The sequence below is a fragment of the Periplaneta americana genome, chromosome 11, assembly GCF_040183065.1.
Source record: "Periplaneta americana isolate PAMFEO1 chromosome 11, P.americana_PAMFEO1_priV1, whole genome shotgun sequence".
NCBI lineage: Eukaryota > Metazoa > Arthropoda > Insecta > Blattodea > Blattidae > Periplaneta > Periplaneta americana.
The window spans coordinates 10,493,875-10,518,212 of record NC_091127.1 but is presented as its reverse complement, the minus strand read 5'-3'; the positions used below and the strand labels follow the sequence as shown (position 1 = coordinate 10,518,212).

General features: G+C 34.9%; 1 protein-coding gene across 1 annotated transcript in view; it reads right to left on the bottom strand.

The window, feature by feature from the left end:
- The window catches only part of LOC138708787 (small integral membrane protein 14), a 33,027-nt gene that overhangs the window by 5,576 nt on the left and 3,113 nt on the right, over positions 1 to 24,338 (bottom strand). Inside the window, exons 3-4 of the mRNA XM_069838964.1 lie at positions 15,860 to 15,908; positions 630 to 778 (exon numbers count right to left, since the gene is read on the bottom strand). Of these exons, the coding sequence (XP_069695065.1) occupies positions 630 to 778; positions 15,860 to 15,908 (198 nt within the window). The remainder of the gene's footprint in view (positions 1 to 629; positions 779 to 15,859; positions 15,909 to 24,338) is intronic.

Genomic DNA, 24,338 nt, shown 5'->3' with positions numbered 1-24,338 from the left:
TTGCAGTTTCGTCGCAGTACGACGCGCTGTATGCGGCCGGGCGTTGTCATGCAGGAAAATCACTCCAGAGCTCAACATGCCACGATGTTTGTTTTGAATGGTCCTTTTCAAGTTTGTTAGTGTGTTACAGTAACGCTCAGCGTTAATTGTGGCATTCCTCTCCAAGAACTCCACTAGCAAAATTCCTTTTCTGTCCCAGAAGACAGTTGCCATGAGATACCTTGTGGAAAGTGTTTGACGACAATTTGTGGGTTTTTTCGAGGAGTGAGTATGGCCCCACTCCATTGATTGAATCGTTGTTTCTGCATTCAAATACATTCCTCCCAACACTATCATCGTCGTCGTCCTCATCATCATCATCATCATCATCATCATCATCATCATCATCATCAACGTAACAGCTTTGAGGTTCAGGCCTTCTAACAGGTTCCAAACATCATCATCATCATCATCATCATCATCATCACATCGTAACAGCTTTGAGGTTCAGGCCTTCTAACATGTTCCACAGGAGTTCTACACTACAAATGAATCAGTTCAATATTAACTCTTTACGAAATAAAACATGCATAAAACTGGCTAAATTCTCACTTCAAGTTAGTGTGGTTAGTAATAAAAAATTCACATACAAATCCATTGTCATGAGGTTTAGAGTCATCACGACCACGAAGGTTGTTGGGTCTCAGCATGAAAAGAACCAGGGCTACAGCAATCCAGCATACTGCCATCAAGAAGATATTGTTGGAAGCACCCTGGGCACTTGGCAGGCCGCCCGGCACTAAAACAACAAATTAAAACAATTTATTGAAGTGGGTCATCCTCTGTGATCAAGTAGTTTTCAAGATCGCTATGAGATCCCAGGATTGCACGCTCAAACCTGGAAGGACAATGAAAATCCTTAGCACTACTTCATTTGAATAATTTTGACAGCTCTCTAAATGCCACGCCCCCTTACAGTCTAATTAAAAAAAATAAACATATTTGTAATCAAAAAATTCTTTTTTTTTTTATTTATTTTAGTAGGTTATTTTACGACGCTTTATCAACAGCTTAGGTTATTTAGCGTCTGAATGAGATGAAGGTGATAATGCCGGTGAAATGAGTCCGGGATCCAACACCGAAAGTTACCCAGCATTTGCTCATATTGGATTGAAGGAAAACCCCAGAAAAAACCTCAACCAGGTAACTTGCCCCGACCGGGAATCGAACCCGGGCCACCTGGTTTCGCGGCTAGACGCGCTAACCGTTACTCCACAGGTGTGGACCAGAAAATTCTACTAAATCCATTTGAGTATGAAAATTACATTCTAAAGAAGTGAAATAGCCAATAAAATTTTTTTTGGAAAATTTTCATGATTTTCAGTGGAGTCTCCCCTTAAATGTAAAACATCACGTTAACAAGAAGTACAGTCAGCTCTGGATATAGTGAACATTCAGCTATAGTGAACCTAAATCGTTGGTTCCAACCTGCAAACATTAAAAAGTGCATTAATATTTCCGTTTATATTGAACCCTCGCTTCGATTATAGTGAACCTTGTATCCTAACAAATTCTTATTTGAAGCCAGACCTTCTTGTATAAAATTGAAAGAATGTGTTGAGAACAACACTCTAAGTTTCTTACTCCTTTAGTCTAAGGACAAAGGTAGGATTAGTGATTCCTAGACAATGAGCTGTACTGTAAATTCAGGCAAAGAGTGACGAACTTGCCTCACTCCACCATCGAAGGTTTGACATTCTGTTCTCAGGTACTCTACTATACTGTTATTTCTAATCCTCCATCGTCAAAGGGTTGCCTTTTATTCACAGAAAAATTTCCATTTTGACAGATAGCATCGAAACAACAGAAAATGAAATTGCCTTCTTTCATTATAAGGGGACGGATATTATGTCCAGAGCATAAATGAAGGTAAGACTTCGATGGCTTTCAAACTCCATCAGCTTCCTCTCAGTTTCCATTACATGACCCAGAAATTCCAAGACTGAGTACACAGTCACACCAGCGAATAGGGATTATAAAGGATGGACACTTCGCGTCGGTACCTTTGATGTAGCCGGACTGATTTCAATGACCTTCAAGCCATCTAAAGCGTGAGATTCTGCTTTCTCCCTAGAGTTGGCGCTGACATCACACCAGCTAGCAGTCGACACAGCGGAAATATAACACATACATTTAATACATCTAGGTACATTATGTACTCAAATAAAATAAATTGGATCCATAAAATAATAAATCCTTCATTAACTGCAATGTCTAGACTCTAGAGTTCCTTTATAACGAGAGTTGAGACGTTGACCCCAACAACAATTAAAATATGTAATGATTTGATAGCGCTGAAAATGGAAAAACAAAACTCTTACGAGAAGTAAAACCATATACCTATATTATATTATTATACAAATATTAAACGAATTCGATACTTAATTTTATAATGTATTATATTATTTTATAATATAATGTATTATATCTGAAATATAAAATATTATTATTACAACTAGTTTGTCACTGAGAAATAAGGAAAAGCTGTTAACTTGAATTTATTTGAAGCAAAGCGTTACTGGATTATGCAATAAGGTAGGCGATGTTTGGATCCTGTGCCTTAACTCTATTCTCAATGATTGTCTTAGCGTATGCTCGATTACACTACCTCTAGCGCTTGAAAGTGGAACTAGCCGCTGGCGCACAGAGAAACAAAACACAGGAAAATTCGCTCAGTTTCCATTCTTTACAATCCCTATTCGCTGGTCACACCATAACAGCGTTTGTCATTTTTACCTGATCAGTTTGTTTCTAGTGTTCCAACAGTGAATATACTGTATAAAAATGTCGAAGTGTAAAGGGTTTTCTTTGGAAGATAAGGCGAATATTATAAGTGACAATGAACGTGGTCTTTCGCAAGGGGACGTGGGTCGACAGCATAGTTTAAGTACATCAACTGTGAATAACAGTATATAGTATACAGTCTAATCCATACTTGCACAAACAGTGCTCAACGAGCGCACGCGCTCCTTTGGAGCGGGAGAGCAATGTTTACCGCTCGCCGAAATGGAGAGGAAGACACGTCAGAATAACATAGACTTGCTATAGGTAGAGGAGAGGGAAACGACCACTCAGTTATCTAGTGGAGTGCAGTGTGTAGGCCTATTCTCAGTAACTGTTTCACGTTGCTTAGCTACTGCTACAGTACAGTATGGAGGAATCTAAAAGACGGAACATAACATTTAACATTTAACGATTTACAGCTTCGAACTTATTGATCTTCAATGTGACCTAAGGGCTAAAGATCTTTGAATAATACTACTAGCCTGGTTGAGTTTTACAAGACTAAACATTAGCAATAATATCAACGACTACACAGGCTGGCTGTGAAAATGATTGCTATGTCTGGCTCAACATTTCTATTTGTGAGCAACTGTTTTCTATTATCAACTTTAATAAAGGCAGACATCGAACATCTGTAACTGATGTTTCATTACGATCAGTAGGCTACTGTTCCTTTCAGCTGCCAACAGCATAAAATCTCGTTTTGATGTACTGATAAATAAAAATATAACAAAATGATATTGTACATTTAAATAGCTATAGAATTTCTATTACTTCTGTAAAATAAATATTTCTTTATTAATTAATAATAGTCCAAGATAGTTTTGCAAACACTGAATGGGAATTCATTTCATAAGCACTCGTAATAGTACTTTCTTTTGTGTATATTTTGTACGAGATCACCCCTTCTCCAGTCCACCCTATACAGAGCGCAGCTAATATCTGCATTCCGCTCATGAGCTGTGAGCCAGCTCAGAGAGCGCAAACCTTGTGCAGGCCTGGTCTAATCCATTCCACAAAAATGAAATATTTTATTTTCTTGTTCACAATTTCATTCATTTCTGTCTTTTAAGGCTAGGGGAGAGACACTTCGGATATAGTGAACGAAATATGCAAATCCACAGAGGTTCACTATATCCGGAGTTGACTGTATATTACTACACAACGTCGAAATGAAGTGATCAATACAATATAAGGACAACAACAATGTTAAACAATATCTGAGGGCACTTTAATATCATATGCAGTTGTATGCTGACTCTAATGAGGAAGAAAATTAGAAAATAAAATATGTAACAGAATATTGTAAATTAGCTTACATTTCACTGTTAAATTATTAATTTACGTTTTAATAAATATTGTTTTGGACATTCATGATACTGTATATGTAATAACTCGTGACATTTAAAGTAATGGCCATTTAATGACTGTGGACATTTAAGATAATGGCCATTTAATGACTGTGAGCATATTTTATATTGGACATTTAATGACTAGGGACATTTCTGATGATGGACATTTTTGCAGTGGACTACTTGACTGATAATCAAAGAAACATAAAAAAATGTGACTGGGTACTGATCTGATTCTGAATTGTGAAACCATTGTAATAAGAAAATCTATATCAGCATTACAAATTGATGATGAAGTGTTTCGCAATTTGTGCGAGTAAACTCTACGCTGCAGTGAGATCATCTAACTTCTATGAAGGTCATCGAGACATTAAACTGCTAGTGAACCGAGAAAATATAATCATAATATGATCACTAAAGAATTCCATATCACTTAAAGATAATCTTGCTTGAAGAAGAATATTTCCTTCAAATGTCAACCTTAATTAATGATACCGATAATTCGTGATATTAGTAGCATGATTCATGTTGTGTCAATAACCCAAAAATTTCCTTATTGCCTCGCTTATCACATCAAACTGTTACAAATTAGACATTCATTTAGTACAGCATCCTTTTCTTTTTACCACAGATTTTTTAACTGTTTTGTGACAAATAAATCCAAACTATACAGGGTGGAAAGGAACATTAATTCACATAGATGAAGTCAGTGCGAACAAGTTTCATCAAAAAAGTTTTTTGATACGTCCAATAGTTTTGAGAATACGAAATGTAACGTGTTGCAACGCTCCTTGCGGTCATTGCTCTTCAGTGGGGATGAGAGTAACTGCAATCATCCACTCTGCAAGACTTGCGGGAGGAGAATGTAAACAAAAACGTCTCATCAGATACGTTTCGATCAAATTACTGCAGATGAAAACAAAGTACTGAATCAATTAATTATGCAAATTGTTTTGTTTTTAACACTCTTTATTACCCTATAACCACTTTAACTCTAAATTTAATACCATGAAACGTATTTAATATTCACAGTATCTGCTGATTTCTTTGCTTTTTATGCAATTGCAAAATAGTGAAGAATGTACATTCTTATAAAACGAAACTATTTTCATTAAAGGTTCCTTTACATCTGATAACATTATTACAAATACACACTCTGTAATTCAATCTTCATTTAAGTTATGATCACTGAAGAAATTAAAAATAAATTAATTTAGAAAAGAAATTGGATACTGAACAGTAGAAAGGTGAAAAGTGCCAAATTTATAAACAGAACTTTATTAATAAATAACTTTCGATCTTGAACAATTTTAAGAATATCTTTTTTAGAATTGAACTGATAGTACTTACAACAACTTTTCACCAATATTTATCAAGAGTTTAATGATACTACTAAAATTAACACATTAAGAGAAAACAAACTTCACAATTTATAAAAGGTGTTAATTCCCATAAACATTTCGTTGGTACTATGATCCATTTTTATTATTCACAGATCTGTTAATTTCTGCAAATACTTCCATTAAAGTGGTTTTGCAAACTGGTAGCAAATCACCCTCAATACTTGAAACTGAATATCGCGGACTTTCATCATGGTTATCATATGTTCAGTGTTGAAGTCATTGTACTGGTATGACAGTAAAGAGACCCAACAGAAATGTTGATAGGGTGTCTTGGTCACAGAAGTCAGAAAATAAAGCTATTGTCTACTCAGGTGTTAGTTCACTGCATTTTATTCTCTTTTTCATGCCACTTACAATAAAGAACGTGCTAATTTAATGATATTTCTCCCTTTTTCTCGATTTTTAACACTAGGAATTGAAAAGTTTAAAATGAATCATCTGTGCCATCTAGAGATAATACATTATGTTTCTATGTGATTCATAGCCCTACATTACCTATGTTGTATATAAGATTGATTTATTCTGATTAGAGCTGGGGACGGAGCGAGTAGAACTGTTGAGTTACTCGGTTCTATCGGTTTATGTGCTTGGCAGCGGAGCACCGAAGTTACTCGGTTAACTGTAGCCGTTACCGGTCAGTTCAAATGTTCAAACAGAGTTCGCGTGTTTTACTTAATTCTAGCAGACAACAACGTGGGTACTGTTGTATTTAAATATTTTCTGCTGCAGGACAAATTATTTCCTTGTCCCCAAGGCGGGCTGAAAGGCCTCTAGTGTTGAAGAGGAGTTCATCCTATTGTATGACCTGTCAAGTGGGCCTAATTGACAATCTGAACATATTACTATACATACTACTACTACTACTACTAATAATAATAATAATAATAATAATAATAATAATAATAATAATAATAATACTATTATTATTATTATTATTATTATTATCATCATATTAGAGTGATTGATTAATATTAAAATATGTTAAAAAAGAAGTGCATTATATTTTTCTTCTATTTGTGTTTATTGGATTTGTGTTACCTCATCAGTCAATTTTATTTGTATTTATTCTACGAATTATGTTATCTAATTATTTTAATTTATCAATAATATTACTCTTCACCAAAGAGAACATGGTTGTATTGAAGGCAAGTAATGTTATAAAATAAATAAACATTATGTTCTTCAGTTTAAGATTCCACGTTTTATTATTTTATCCACTTTCCGTAATAGTAAATAATTCTGTGTGTTATTTTTAAGTGTTTTAGGCAGCGCTTCATGGAGCCCGTTTCTTTCTATCTTCTTTTTTACTTAGTTGCAGCGTTTAACGTTTACATCACATGTTAATTTATAAGCTGTTAAAAAAATTTTTTTTATAAATTTATATATCTTCTCACCATTCGTGAGCTGCCACAAGGAACAAAGGTACTTAACCATAGAAATTTTTTACAAGTTCATGAAAAACCATTAATTTTGTTTTAACAATGAAATTCTTACAAGTACGTAGCTGCAAATAATTTTTTTGAGATTAGTGGAAATATGCCTATTTTTAGAAAGGTAAGTGTTACAAAAGTAAAGAACGCTACTGAACTTAGTTTGATTTCGAATATAGGTGATTCTTCAGGAGAGCAATTGACCCTTTCAATGCAGCTAAGGTTACAATCGGAATAATAGATGTAGGTATTCCAAGCCTCTTAAACACATCTTTCATGAAGAGAGTAGCGGTACCTCTTGCTCCAACCAGAAGTCCGATTACTTCAAGCTCTTTTAGCTGGTATTTTTTGAGGTAGTAGGGAATGGTAAGATTGTATATATTCTTTTTTTCATTATCCACTTCTGCTGGCTGTTCCTCATCCGTTTCGAAACGCACAGTGGGATCAATTATGTATCCAGATCTTGTAGATTCCTTGAAAGCTATTATATCTATGCGCCGTGTACTGCCAGTGACGGAGAGACCATGTACTTCTTCAAAGGTGTTGTAATCGGCATCTTTAAGGACAGTGGCTATAATTGATCGTACTTGGTGGTGTCTAGCGTATAAATTATTTTATCAATTTTATTTTGTCTGTCATATATAACAACACAAAGTTAAATAGGCCTTTCATACAAAATAACTTCGCAAATAGTTGTAATCACGCAAATGAAATTTGCAACCGCCATTTTGCAATGAAGAAAAGCACTTTTTTCTCGTCAATTGGCAAAGCGAAAGCACTTTACTACAACGCTTTTAAAACACGCTTGGTTTCACTTTCAAAGTACGTTCTAAAATCGACTCAATCTATCTAAAAAAAACTTGTACTCGGTACTGTACTCTGTTCAACCGAGTAATGACGTCACAATAACTGCTCCGAACCGAACCGCTCCGTTCCCAGCCCTAATTCTGATCTTCCTGTTTGCAAAGAACACCACGGTATATAATCATTAATCAATAATGCCTTTTGCCATAACTTCACTATTAACACGACAAATAAACAAGGGAGGAAAATCAAAATGAATGGCACATTGCACCTTTCTTATGAGAGCCATGGTAACTTTGCACCACTGCCATCTTTTGATGGTTTTAATAACACTCTACAATCTTCTGTGGACCTAGACCTGTTGATATGTAATGTCCCTTGGCAATTTGCACAATTATAGTGATATAGAATATTTCAACGTCAAAGCTGATAAAATTCATAATGTTCAAGTATTCATATATATTATACTATAATACACATGAAATATTCAACTGCACATTGGATTTATCAGTTTACTGTTCACTTAAATTTATCTCTGTCTAAGACTGAAATAAAAATTATCTAATTTAACAATGTCACATGTTTTAATGTATTTATGGGCATGAATGGAATATGTACGTAACATTTTGCAGTACTGTAAATGACTTTTGTTTTGTGTCTAGGTTGTATGTGCAAATGAAAAATGAATATTATCGTAATCAGTATACATAACCTAACTGCCACAACAATTTCAATGGCGTGGGGCACACGGAAGGAGAGTTTACTACCTTAAGTAATTTCTGTCTGACAGCTCTTCCAAATTTAAAAAGTTTAATTACATCATAGGTCTTACTCTTACCTTCAGTAAGAGTATCAATAAACTTCTAGAATCTTTTTTCATACCGAGAATTGTAAACAAATTAGAAGATAAAGACCTTACTCTTACCTTCAGTAAGAGTATCAATAAACTTCTAGAATCTTTTTTCATACCGAGAATTGTAAACAAATTAGAAGATAAAGACCTTACTCTTACCTTCAGTAAGAGTATCAATAAACTTCTAGTATCTTTTTTCATACCGAGAATTGTAAACAAATTAAAAGATAAAGACCTTACTCTTACCTTCAGTAAGAGTATCAATAAACTTCTAGTATCTTTTTTCATACCGAGAATTGTAAACAAATTAGAAGATAAAGACCTTACTCTTACCTTCAGTAAGAGTATCAATAAACTTCTAGTATCTTTTTTCATACCGAGAATTGTAAACAAATTAGAAGATAAAGACCTTACTCTTACCTTCAGTAAGAGTATCAATAAACTTCTGGAATCTTTTTTCATACCGAGAATTGTAAACAAATTAGAAGATAAAGACCTTATTCTTACCTTCAGTAAGAGTATCTATAAACTTCTAGTATCTTTTTTCATACCGAGAATTGTAAACAAATTAGAAGATAAAGACCTTACTCTTACCTTCAGTAAGAGTATCAATAAACTTCTAGAATCTTTTTTCATACCGAGAATTGTAAACAAATTAGAAGATAAAGACCTTACTCTTACCTTCAGTAAGAGTATCAATAAACTTCTAGAATCTTTTTTCATACCGAGAATTGTAAACAAATTAGAAGATAAAGACCTTACTCTTACCTTCAGTAAGAGTATCAATAAACTTCTAGAATCTTTTTTCATACCGAGAATTGTAAACAAATTAGAAGATAAAGACCTTACTCTTACCTTCAGTAAGAGTATCAATATAACTTCTAGTATCTTTTTCCATACCGAGAATTGTAAACAAATTAGAAGATAAAGACTTGTGCATCACTATCAGGCATTCAAAATTTAAAATTTAGACGTGCATTTTTTTTTATATGGGTAAGTTATTATATTGTAGTTTAAAGCTTCCATTTTACTACTGCAGCACTGAACATATTCGTAATTTTCATGACAAGCATTATCACACCTTTAAAAAAACATTTTCTACTTTGATTTTAATTCAGAAAGAAAAATTAAAATAAACTGACGTGAGTTTTATATAAGCAATATTTCAGGAGTGAGGGTGGAAACAGATATGCCATTTGAAGTAAGAAATAGAAGAAAACAGCTACTACCTTATATGAAAGCAGCGAGGGCGAAGGGTCACTTTGCTAAAATGTACGAGGATAAACTGAAAGTGAACGGAAAATGGTATGATCTGGAGTTTGCCTGAGGAATAAAGATCATCCAGAATTTGGACTAACGAGAAGAACGAAAGAGGACAGTGGACATATTTCAACTTTGCAGAGGGAAGCAACGAGAAGGCAACAGGGGGTCGAAGTTAGCCACATAAGCGGAGGGAAGGAGCATGAATGGTGGAAGAAAAAATAAAATATAAGTATTTATAGGAAGTGAGAATAGTGACAATGGATTAGGTGTAAGCAGAATAGTATGAAAGTGAAAGTGAGCGCAAATAGAAATGAGTGAAAATAGTGAGAAAGGGTTTAGAGAAATGAAAAAGTGTCAGCATAAAATTAGTACTAACATTTGAATGTGGGAACAGTAATTGAATAAAAGGTCAAAGAACAAATACGCAAATAATTCAATATGATAATTTATAGAGAAAAATTGAAATTGAGATTTTAGTGAATAGTAGTTAGAGGAAAAGGGGGTGTGAAAGGAGTATATAATATTAGATATATTAGGATTAATGAACAAATAGAGAATAGCAAATGAAATGTAGGGAAATACTGAAGGGAAGATTGACCAAGTAAAAAAAAAAAAAAAAAAAAAAAAAAAAACGTACATAGCATAATTGGGAGTATGTGTGTAGACGTGTACTGCAAATAATGTGTTATTGTAATACAGTAAAACCTCGTTAATCCGGACCCCGATAAGCCAGACTTCGCTTAATCTGGACAGACAAAAAAACCGATGAGTTTGGAACAATTAAAAAACCTTGTTTTGAGACTCAACATACTTCAAACCAACTTTCGCAGTAAGAGTTTCGAGTGATGCAGAGCCAGGTCCGTCGGGCACATCATCATATTATGAGTATTACATATGTACTGCATTGTATGTATTGCTTTACATTTTGCTGTACTGTATTGTGTATTTAGGCCTATGCCCTTTAAATACAGTATAATAAACGTGTTTTGTTGTTATAAACGGAATTATAATGCACTTTCTACTGTTCATTCATGTTCTTTCAGTTAATTCGGATTTTCATTAAACCGGTCAACTTATCCCCCCAATTAGTCCGGATTAATGAGATTTTACTGTTAATGGTGGCACCGGATACAGAAATGTGAGGTACACCATTACATGTACAGAAGTGCTGTGAAGAAATATATATCATATCATATCATATAAGCAATATGTCTTATCCATCCACATCATCTGCCGGCAACTCTATTTTTAAAGACATACGGTTTCAAACAAAAAATAAACGAATTAAACTTTTTACAATTAATGTTATTAATGCAAACTACAATACAGCTCCAATGAGGAAAGAGCATACAAAATTGAGTTATTTCATATAATGCATTTCCTGCAACATGTAAAAGAAAATTATAGGAACTTCCTTTAATAAAATAGAACTGGCATAAAACCAGATTACTACACACGCTCATAAAACATATCTGACCTTCAAATGGTATTACTCGTGTTTCTTGTACGAGGAGACCACATGTGGCAACATAGCTTTATCTTCATATTATGCTTATGTCTTGCAGTTATAATGTGCCATCTGCACAAACTACAGTATGTTCCCGAACGAAATAAAAAACAAACGCCATATTTGCAACCAAATGAATAGTCCTCTCGATATCTGAGTGCAATACTGAGTTTATGACCCGTACAAGAAGTCTCTAAAGTGTGGGACACACATCTACCTATATATGCCTTTTGAAGGGACACGTCTGTAGGGAAAATTTTAATGAATATGGATGGCAAAGACAGCTTACATTAATTAGATGATTGAGGTAGATGCCAGAGAATAGTGAAAATTGAAAACTCGTGTCTCACCAACTTTAGGAAATAAGGACAAAATGTTTAGAAAAAACCTGCAATGCCATCTCTCTTCAAAATGTAAATTTAAAAACTGTATAGCACACATGCTTTTATATAATTTTCGATGAACATTTGACTTCTTGCATATCATCACAAGTCTCAATTTTCGTTACACCACACAGCAGCAGACAAAATTTATTAACATAATGTTTATTCTACAACTACTGGTTCATCAATTTGAAGATATTTCAGTACACAAAAAATTAAAAGCATTAATCTATTTCGTTGTTCCCAGCTCGGACATTGCAACATCTGACTGTCCACAATATGAGTAGAAAAATATGTGGAAGGAGTAAAATTTTTTTTATTTTTTATTTTACTAGGTTATTTTACGACGCTTTATCAACAGCTTAGGTCATTTAGCGTCTGAATGAGATGAAGGTGATAATGCCAGTGAAATAATTCCGGGGTCCAGCACCGAAAGTTACCCAGCATTTGTTCATATTGGGTTGAGGGAAAACCCCGGAAAAAACCTCAACCAGTTAACTTGCCCCGACCGGGAATCGAACCCGGGCCACCTGGTTTCACGGCAAGACGCACCAACCGTTACTCCACAGGTGTGGACAGGAGTAAAATACGATGTGCAGGTGTCCTCTAATGGTCTGAACTTTCTGCGGAGTACGCACGCGCATGCACACACGGACACACACAACCCCCCCCTCACTTTCTCTCTCCCTCTCATACATTCCAAAATACACAATTACAGGAACATAACCAGAGCATTATATCACACACACTTTCATCTCATCTTTAAAAAACCAGTATTTCTTAAAAAATAAATAAACTTGTTTAAAAACATTTATTTGGCTAAACTAATAAATGCCAGATTTATCAAAGTTTGTTTGATTCAGTACCTTCCCGTTACAAACAATAAATCTAAATTTGAATAAAGAATTTTAAAGAAAATGAAGTGAAATAAAAATGTTATCATTAAAGCATATTACGATTACTTTCAATCATTATTACAGAAACCGAAATATATCATCATCAAAAGCATGATGGGTGAAGAGATAGTGATTTCGTCACCACAAGGCAGTATTTTATCGTTGACAGGTACATTTAAGGGCCAAAAAAAGTTACAATCTTAGAAGTTGGTGCACAAGCGGTAAAAAAGAAATAAAAGGTCTGAATGAAACTACAACAGGAAGTTTGGTGATTTAATGTCGTAAATCGTGTTTTAGTGTGATGAAAATGTGTTTAGGGGATCATAGATATAGCGATCAGGTAGGAAGTTAAAAAAAAAAAAGTTGGGAAATTAAAAAGTGGCTAGTTAATAAATATAGTTATCGATTGAAGCTTATTGTAAAGAAGTAAATCTTCGAAAGTGATGTAGTGAAGTTATGATAGATGATCTTAGTGATAGTATTTATAATTTTCTATGGTTTTTTTCTGAGTGTTGATTGTGGTTATGAAATTAATGCTCAAACTAAAGTGAACTAGATACTCATGTCAAGATTTAATAAGATTATAATGACGTGTATTAGGTAGAAAAAAAGATCCCAATGAGTATAACCGGGTGAAGTGTTACGAGTTAGATGTAATGTAGAAAGACGGAATTATGTATAAATTTAGTTAGCAAGATTAGAATGCTGAAAGGAACGTAAGTGTGTAACGAACAGATGGTGGACATGTAAGATCATTAAGAAGAAACTGACTGATTGGAGTTCAGTTAATAGCGAGAGTAGATGATAGGATGTCGAGATTGCATGCTAATTGTATTTATATTAATAGAAAGTTATGGTAAAACCCATATACATAAGTTGTGGTACACCATAACTAATATAAATGTTGATGACAAATATCTATCTATCTATATCATCATCATCAATGGCACGACAGCCCTTCATGGGCCCTGGCCTTCTTCAGAAGTTTTCTCCATTCCTCCCTATCCAATGCCAAACTTCTCCAATTTCTAACACCCAAAGTCTTGATGTCGTCCATCACACAGTCTTCCCATCTCAATCTCGGTCTCCCAACCTTCCTTCTTTCCATCGGAATAAATTTAAAAACTCTCTTCGCAACCCTATCATCTTGCATCCTCACAACATGCCCGGCCCAATCCAATCTTCTTATTTTTATAAATTTAACAATGTCCGGCTCATTATATAATCTGTATAGTTCGAAATTATATCTTCTTCTCCATGTTCTGTTTTCTCTAACAGGTCCAAAGATTTGCCTAAGAATCTTTCTTTCAAATGTACATAATAATGTCGCATCTGACTTCGACAATGACCAAGTCTCAGATGCGTAAGATAGTACAGACCTTATAAGAGTTTTATACATCATAATTTTTGTATTCCTAAATATAATTTGAGATTTCATATGTCTTCTAAGACCATAAAAGCATCTATTGGCAGATAATATTCGTTTTTTTATTTCAGAACTAACATTATTTTTGTTGTTAATTTCAGAGACAAGAAAGATAAAACTATGGACAGTTTCAAATTTAAAAGAGCCTATTTCCAAGTAAGGGGGTCCATTTATATTAGCTCTCGTGACTGGCATATACTTTGTTTCCTCTTCATTTATTTGTAAATGCATCTTTCTTGCTGCCTTAATAAAGGCCTCTTTCATTGCTGCCTGACTTCTTTCTATGATATCTAAGTCGTCAGCGTAAGCCAGCACCTGAATCGACTTATAGAAAATAGTTCCCCTAGTATTAAGGCTCATTCACAATGAAAATTAAACATAACATAAGCGTTAACTTAACGTTACAGTAAAATCAAGAAGTCTCACAATGAAAATTAAACATAACCGTAACATAAACACAGAAGTTTGCGCCCAGGCTACCAAATGGGATCATTCGCAATGATTCACATAAGCATTGACATAAACGTTGCCATAAGACGTTAACATGAAAGTTTGTAAACTCCAAACTTTCATGCTTATGCTTACGTGATTTGCAAACAGAACACAATCGTGGAGCGCTGAAGTATACGACAGAATATGAGGAAATGGCGTCGTTGTTATGTTTCCATGGTTACCAAGTATGTTTGCTGTTATGTTTATGTTCCCATCGTGAATGACGGTATGACTTCTTGATTTTACCGTAACATTTATATTCTTAAGTTAACGCTTACGTTATGTTTAATTTTCATTGTGAATGAGCCTATGCCATCATTCACGATGGGAACATAAACATAACAGCAAACATACTTGGTAACCATGGAAACATAACAATGATGCCATTTCCTCATATTCTGTCGTATACTTCAGCGCTCCACGATTGTGTTCTGTTTGCAAATCACGTAAGCATAAGCATGAAAGTTTGGGTTTACAAACTTTCATGTTAACGTCTTACGGTAATGTTTATGTCAATGCTTATGTGAATCATTGTGAATGATCCCATTTGGTAGCCTGGGCACAAACTTCTGTGTTTATGTTACGGTTATGTTTAATTTTCATTGTGAATGGGCCTTTAATACGTGAATCCCTCATGACTTTCTCCAGTGCTATAACCGAAATATATACACATTACAATTTAAACAGGCAATTGTGAACCATATTGCACTTTAAGCAGGACATGTTTAGTCAACTGTCCCAAGACAGGTTTAACCTCATAAGTGATACCAATACGAAATCACTCATGACGCAACTAAGCCAGAACATAATGGGGTAGGATGACCAGTTCCTTTCCCCTTCATTGCATACATCGCGGACTAGTAACATAGTAGAACATGTACCTATATACAGGTAATATTACCTATATGGACACTGGAATGCCTTTGACACCAACATATGGAAATCTAGGGTGCTATGCATAGACATTTCGCTAGCCCGCGCTACGAGCGTGCTAAACTAGCACCGGCTATCGAGTGATTCATATCATATCATATTGCTAACACTGGTTTATGAATACGAAAAACGTTAGTTCGCTGATATCCAGCGGAAGCCCGTGCTAAGAATGTCTATGAATATGGCCCCTAAATTCTAAGTATAATCCTAACATCATTACATATACTGATCACACCTCTTTCATACTCATATTCCAATCACTTATTTCAGACACAGATAAATTATGATACTCACATTCTTCCAAACATTCCGTCTCTGTGCAATAAGCTTGAGACTGACGTAACTGTAAAAAGAAAAATATATTAGAATTGCTCTATTTTACTTTAAGAGTAATAGGCTATCAGGTAATGTTTAACGTCCCTTTTAAACAAGATGTATTATTTACATCAGATGGGGTGACGATAATGCACCAGTGGTTATTTCCTATTTTATTTTATTTTATACTAGCCATATCCGTGCGCTCCGCTGCACCTGTTTGAAATAAATATAAAGTAATTACATAATTAAAATAGGACGTTTGATCCAGGGAACAACTTTTACAACAGCGCAAGATAATCTGCTTCGCTCATTACCCAATTTCTTTTGCATTGCATTTATTGCATATATATTTTATGTATTTTAACACGATTCAATTGAGCATAGTTAAAATTTGAATTATAAAATAATGGACTGCTAAGCTAACGTACTATTACTGCATACTAAATCAATACACTCTCGTTGTTCGTTAATTCTCTGAGATTAAAATGAGTGTACATAAATATTATTTTAAGAAATACAGAAAACGAATGTACAAAATAGCCTATCAAATTTTCTGTGCATAAGAAGCTATTTTAATCTTACCTGTCCTCGATTTACTCAGACGTTACTGTAATAACATTATAGCATTATGTCCATCTAGAGAAACTACACTTTCCAATGGTGAAATAATAATTAATTATACAAATCGGTTAATTTAGCTTCTGATATTACTTCATACAAAAGCAGAAACATTCTCTGTAGGCTATGTTTAATACCTTTCAAGTGTTGATGTCCAAGGCCCCTGTTTCGATTGTTGTTGTCAAAGGCCCCTTATAGACAAAGTCATTTGTTCTTAATTCATTGCACTGTCTTAGATGGCGTTATTTTAATTTTAAAACTCATTTATCTCATTAAATATCAGTCCTATCAAAATTTTGTAAAGAATAAAACTTATCGGAAATCATTTTTAAAGAAACGTTTGTTATGTAACATTTTTCAAAAAAATCAGTAATAAGCGAGATATTTCGATTTATTTAATTCAGGCCCCCTTATAACCCCCCCTTTTAAATAAAGTATTTTGAATGCCATATAGCCTAAAATCTAAGTTACAACGAACTTAATTTATATTCCAATTTTCATATAAATCGGTTCAGCCATTATCGCGTGAAAAGGTAACAAACATACAGACAGACAGACATACAAAGATTTCAAAAATGCGATTTTCGGTTTCAGGGTGGTTAATTATATATGTTAGGACCAATTATTTTTGCAAAATCGAAAATTACCAGAAAAATTTCGGCTACAGATTTATTATTAGTATAGATTCTCTTATAGGCCTATTAATATTATATCTGAACTGCGACCGAACACGAGCGCTGCTCATTCGGTCTCAAATTTTGTTAATACTACTGTACCTTCTTTTTTATATTGATTGTATTATTTTATTTCTATTTCTCTTGTTTGTAATTATATTCTTTATTCTGTATATTTAAATTTAAATAAAAGAATAAATAAATAAGTGGTAGAATGAGGACAAAAGAGAAAACCGAAGTGCTCTGAGATAACTTTGTACCCCACAAATCTTACAGACCCAACCAGAATCGAACCTCTATTCCCTTTGGCAATAAAACCCTGTTTCCTTCAGTAATCAAACCAAAGAATCAATAGTTTGCTACGCCCATAATGAGACAATTTTGAAATGAAAATATAAGTAGGAGCTACAGATGCTGTCACTTCAATCAACATTTTTTTCAGAACTGATTTAATTCCCCATAAAGTCCACGTAAATTTTTCTCATTTCAGTGACATTTACGACAGTGATCAGCAGCCAGACAAATTTCATAGTCACCTCTGCTTGATTACTGAATCGGAAATGGTTACTGTCTGTGGTATACCAGTTTTATGACAAATATTGAAAGTATTTTATTTAGGTACCAACAAACAAATATGTTAATTCTTTCCGAGGCAAAGAACATGACAGCATGAACAAAGAAACGGACAATGTGCCTATTAAGTCTCAGAACATTTTTGCTGATCGAATGTGCGTGTAAAAAGAAATACAGGAAAGTGTGAACTAGTGAAACCATTGTAAAAATGATTAAAATTACTCTCTTACTGCTGTCTGTACTCTGAACAACAATTATTGTTTGTACAAGCAACAAAACACGCATTGATAAAAAAAAACCCAAACCTTCTAAAACAGTAATGGTACCTAGTATATGAAATCAAACTGCTGATAAGTACAGAAGATACAGCTGTTTCAAAATGGGAACTTACTTTTGAATATCTCTATATATTAACACAGCCTGTCCCAAAGTCGTTATTTATATTTTTTAGTAGAATAGATAGAAGAAGAAGAAGAAGAAGAAGAAGAAGAAGAAGAAGAAGAAGAAGAATAGAAGAACCCAGACAGCGATGGTCTTTGCCCCTACGATTTGCTTTGAACGAGACACGAATAAAGCACTGCAGATAAATGGTGACAAGCGAGCTAAATATGTACAGTGTCTTCCATACCTCAGTGAAAAATATGGCATTTCGCTTTACAACTGGGATGTTACAGGCTTACTATTTGGAGCGAGGGGTTGTTTACCAAAATGTACATGCAATATCCTTAAATCCTTTCAAATTCCCTTTTATGAGGTTCAGAAGATTGTAATGGAAATTCTGAAGGCCTCTCTTCAAATTCTACACTATCATCTATATGTTAACACGTAAATTTTTGTTTTAATGTACAAATCGAATCAGTATTTTGCTCGTTTCATTTCCCTTTATCTGTTATATTTTGTTAATTCCGGATCCCAGTGGTCAACCTCACTTGAGGACGGATGATTTGAAATCTTAGTAGTACAATGCTTTATCAACATCTTAGGTTATTTAGCGTCTGAATGAGATAAAGGTGATAATACCGGTGAAATGAGTCCGGGGTCCAGCACTGAAAGTTACCCAGCATATGTTCATATTGGGTTGAGGGAAAACCCCAGAAAAAAACCTCAACTAAGTAACTTGCCCCGACTGGGAATCGAACCCAGGCCATCTGGTTTCGCGGCCAGACGCGCTAGCCGTTACTCCACAGATGTGGATCACAGTCGTTATATCAACAAAAAATTTCACAGAATGGTGAATGAAACTGAATAAAATCTCTAATCATAAAATCAAGTTAGGGTATTGAACTCAGAATGTATCAAATACAAAGCCCTCAATGTACACATAGGCTATATATGAATAATGGAAAATGTCTGAACAACTTACTCTGTCCATTAACAACATAGGGATAACTTTCGACCAATATAATGAGTATATAAATATCTCGGCGCAAAAGGGAGTGTAGTTTATACTCTTATCATTCCTACTGCTATCTCTCTTATCAAAGTTCCTGTTTCACAATTCCGTCTCCATAGTCATACATAATACGAAACAAGACGAGTAGGAATGTGATTAGGTCAATGGCTACAGATCATACAACTTGATTTTCTGCTTTAAAAATATTAATTTGAATATAATTTGATATAATATTTAAACGGTATTTGTTGAATACAGGGGGGAGAGCCATTAATCCTTCCCATTGAAGGCTTTAAGGAACCAACCTGGACAAGAGGCCTAGGGGTTCATTTCCCTTTCCTTCTTACTTTTCTGTTCCTACTGCTGACCTGCTATGGCACTAAAATCGTCCTCCAGTGGCTTAAGGAGGGGAAGCTGGTGATAAACAAGATCTCCCAACTAGGTCCAGTGGACCCGTCAACCAACAGCAGGTGTGGTCCTCCAGACATTCTGGGGGTTGTGTGTGAATGAAGTAGCCACCAAAACGTTAAAATATGGTGTTCACTTAAATCGGCTACAACTTGCCATTTTTTTTAATTTCAAGGGAAAAAATGGAAATCTCTGCATCATAATCCAGAGTTGATTCCCGATTTAACACGCAAATCGTCTGTAGCTGCATTTAGATTGGCAACAGGCCATGACTGGCCAAGCATCTGCATAGAATTGGAATATATCAGTCCCCTAACTGTCCACTGTGCAACTCAAACCAAGAAATGGATTCAGAACATCTCAAAATCTGTGCGTCAGTGGCTAACCATGACAATGTCTTTGAAAAATATTGGAGTGCAAGAGGTCAAATGACTTTATTGTCAAATGCCTGGCATTAGAAAACAACAACAACAACGTCTTGTGCTTCTCAATACTTATCTTCTTGTACGCTTTTAACTTTATTTTGATGAAGTTACTTTACATCTTTCTAAATATGGGTGTAACAATGTATTTAGTAAAAACGGTACATTTTTCCAATGGCAACAAAATAAATGCACGTGCACAGTCAGAAAGATATAATTAGCCTATATTTGAGTGTGCTACTTCTAAACCTGGCTACTACAGCTATAATTTGCACAAAAGGGTTAACAAAACAACAAGTATACTACGTATAATTTTCCAAAATAATACACATATGTGTATCTTCCCTTTCAAATGCACATGCTGCCTTATATATTATACCATCTGAAAGAAATGCATGACAATATTTATGGCAGACATGTTTCATTACTATTTCGGAGTTGTGCTTGGGCGTGGGTTCGATTCTCGCTTGGGCTGAGATTTTTTTTCGAGGTTTTACTCAACCATAAGGCGAATGTCAGGTAATTTATGGCGAATCCTCGGCCTCATCGGCCAAATATCATCTTGCAATAACCAATTCCATTGGCGTTAAACAACCTAGTAGTTGATACAGCATCATTAATTAAATGAAAAAAATATTTATTAAATTACGTAGATTTGTCCCATGCCATGCGTTGTGATCTAAGGCATCCTCCCTAGGACTTGTGTTACAAAATGTGCGGTGGTTCGAATCCTCATGGGGAATGAAATTTTCTCATGGAAAAAAATGCCACATACATTGGAATATTCAGAACCACATTATTGAAGCCTGTAACGATATTATTACTAAAAAAAATTAAGTAATTGATTAACTAACGGACTTACTCGTGTTAATTACAGCTGTTTCGGTGCTTCATCACACCATCCTCAGAGCCTACTAGATCTCGGCGTTATCTCGAACTTCTCTGCCTGTTATGTGGGTGCGTTTGATTGTTGAAAGGTGTTGGAAAGTGGAGTCAAATAGTGTGTGTGTACTGAAATTGATCTGTGTGTTGAGAATTTGATTGGGGTGTGTTTTAGTGTGTTTGTATATTTCGTATTTCTGAGGATGATGTGATGAAGCACTGAAACAGCTGTAAGCCGCACAGACTTACATAATTAACATGAGTATGTCCGTTAGTTAATCAATTACTTATATTCAAGTGTTAAAAGTATTCAAAATGGATAAAAAAAAATTGTTGGTGAGATTAACAGTGCAAAGTGTTTCTTTGCTTTACAGATAAGCACTGATATTTAATGTAAAGAAAAGATTCACTATTTGTTTAGATTATATTAGATATTAAGAAAGGCTATACTTATCAGAAACATTTTCTACAGTTTATGCCTTTGAAGAAAACAACAGGAAAGAATGGAACAGAAACACTTGTTTGTGAAATGCAAAATCAAGGTGAAGATGCTACTTTCCTTACTTACTGGCTTTTAAGGAACCTGGAGGTTCATTGCCGCCCTAACATAAGCCCGCCATTGGTCCCTATCCTGAGCAAGATTAATCCAGTCTCTACCATCATATCCCACCTCCCTCAAATCCATTTTAATATTATCTTCCCACCTACGTCTCGGCCTCCCCAAAGGTCTTTTTCCCTCCGGCCCTTTTTCCTTTTTCTGTGGTTGTGCCGGAGAATCAGTCTCATTCCGAGGCTTACTGATAGGTTTCGTAACAAGCTGTTTTTTACGGTGATGGGTTGTTAGCCCTTCGCCCAACCCCCAAGCTGGAGGACCACCCCTTATCGGCTGTCCACAACTGCTTATTCAATATATTCGCAGCTACCCTCCTCTATCCGCAACCTGAGGACTTTCCTTAGAGGTCAGATTTATGAGTTATACTGGTACTGCATTCATGAGTGGAAGACTTAAAGGTAAACAGGCATATACTTCTGAACAGCATACAAAGGCTAGGTTCACAGTTACTCACACAGTTTGAACTTACCAAGAACATGTATAATTTAAACACGATCTTTTCAACATAAAATTATTCTTAGGAATAATCTTCTATTCCCCAGATAATACCTCTCAAATGACTAATGTTCAATTAACGAAATTCATAGATTACAGTTACAGTAAAAACAATTGGCCATCAAGGATACTGAAGTTAAAACAAAACAAATTCCACAATTTGGGACATCTGGCCGACATCTACGGCTGACCACTAGGATCCAAAATATAAAGTAGAGGTTAAATTAAAAATAAAATACAATATGATTTACGGAGAGAATACGGAACAATGATAAATTTAAAAATAAAGCACAATTTCGTCGCCAGAATGCAAGAACTAGGTAACTCGAGATTTGCGTTTTTTAGTTACCTCTTTTATAGCATAGCAAAAATCGCACAAAATGTAATGCAAGAACTAGGTAACTGATCGAACGATACCAGCGACATCTATTTTCCAATATAACAAACAGGTAAAAGAAAACGAGACATATTCCTTAGTGCAATAAATAAGTAAATAGGCAATGTCACAAAATATGAAAAATCAAGTTACCTAGTTCTTGCATTCAGGCGACGATTTGATTTCGGAGAAACATGAGATGAAAGTACAATGAAGAGTAATGAAATGAAGTAAAAAAAAAAATATTACGTAGTGTTATACAAGTGATTGTGTAAAATGGATAATGAATATCTCAATACCATTAGACAAATTTTGTTAATGTTCTCGTTAGAAAATTTAAGAGAAAGGAGAATGGTTTTGGTTAACTTAAATGAAGTTCCCCTAGCGCCAAAAAGAAGTCCTTTCACTTCCCATGTATTAATATTCATTTTGTATCTCTCACTGAAGTGAGGAATACATGGATTGTAAATAGACTTCTTTTCATCGTTAACATTATTGGCTTGTTGATCGTCCTTCTCAAAACGGACAGTGGGGTCAAGAATGAGGCTTCTTTGATTCCGGCGATCGATGGCTATAATGTCTGCTTTTCTCTTTTACAGAAGTGGAATTAACAGATCCATTAAATTTGTATTAAAAATTATTGTCTTCCATATGCGTCATTCACAGATAAATTGACTCATAAATAGCCTACTGCTAAGAGGGATGAAGTTACAGAATAGACAAAGTTACACAATGCAGATCTGCATGTATTATATCTTTCACCTAACATAATGAGGAACATTATCTAGATGTTTGGGATGGGCAGGGCATGTAGTATATATGGGTGAATCTAGAATTGCATATAGCGTGTTAGTTGGAAGATCTGAGAGGAAAAGACTTTTGGGGAGGCCAAGGTTTCGATGGGAGGGTAATAGCTTTTTTCGTAGAACAAATACGAAATCGTTTGATTTAATAGCCTACATGCACACGCATGGTTGGCTGCTGTTGGAACTAGTTAGTTTTTCTTTATCCTCTACGAACGAATATCAAATGGTTTATAAGAGAAAATCCTGGTAGCTCTTTTGTCAACAGTATGATGCTGCTTGGTGGCATATCTACATACTAAATAGTTGGCGGGTTTTCATTTATCATATGAATTCACTTATTTTTTACGCTAATTTATTTTCTATGCTGTAAGGTGTACTTACTTACTTACTGACTTTTAAGGAACCCGGAGGTTCATTGCCACCCTCACATAAGCCCGCCATTGGTCCCTATCCTGAGCAAGATTAATCCAGTCTCTACCATCATATCCCACCTCCCTCAAATCCATTTTAATATTATCTTCCCATCTACGTCTCGGCCTCCCTAAAGGTCTTTTTCCCTCCGGCCCCCTAACACTCTATATGCATTTCTGGATTCGCCCATACGTGCTACATGCCCTGCCCATCTCAAACGTCTGGATTTAATGTTCCTAATTATGTCAGGTGAAGAATACAATGCGTGCAGTTCTGCGTTGTGTAACTTTCTCCATTCTCCTGTAACTTCATCCCTCTTAGCCCCAAATATTTTCCTAAGAACCTTATTCTCAAACACTCTTAATCTCTGTTCCTCTCTCAAAGTGAGAGTCCAGGTTTCACAGCCATACAGAACAACCGGTAATATAACTGTTTTATAAATTCTAACTTTCAGATTTTTTGACAGCAGACTGGATGATAAAAGCTTCTCAACCGAATAATAACAGGCACTTCCCATATTTATTCTGCGTTTAATTTCCTTCCGAGTATCATTTATATTTGTTATTGTTGCTCCAAGATATTTGAATTTTTCCACCTCTTCAAAGGATAAATCTCCAATTTTTATAGTTCCATTTCGTACAATATTCTGGTCACGAGACATAATCATATACTTAGTCTTTTCGGGGTTGTAAGGTGTACTGAATTTAAATTAAAATGGAAATGGAAGGCAAGACAACCAACTCGTATTTTTTTGTCACAGCCTGCTTTATATTATTCTTTGGTC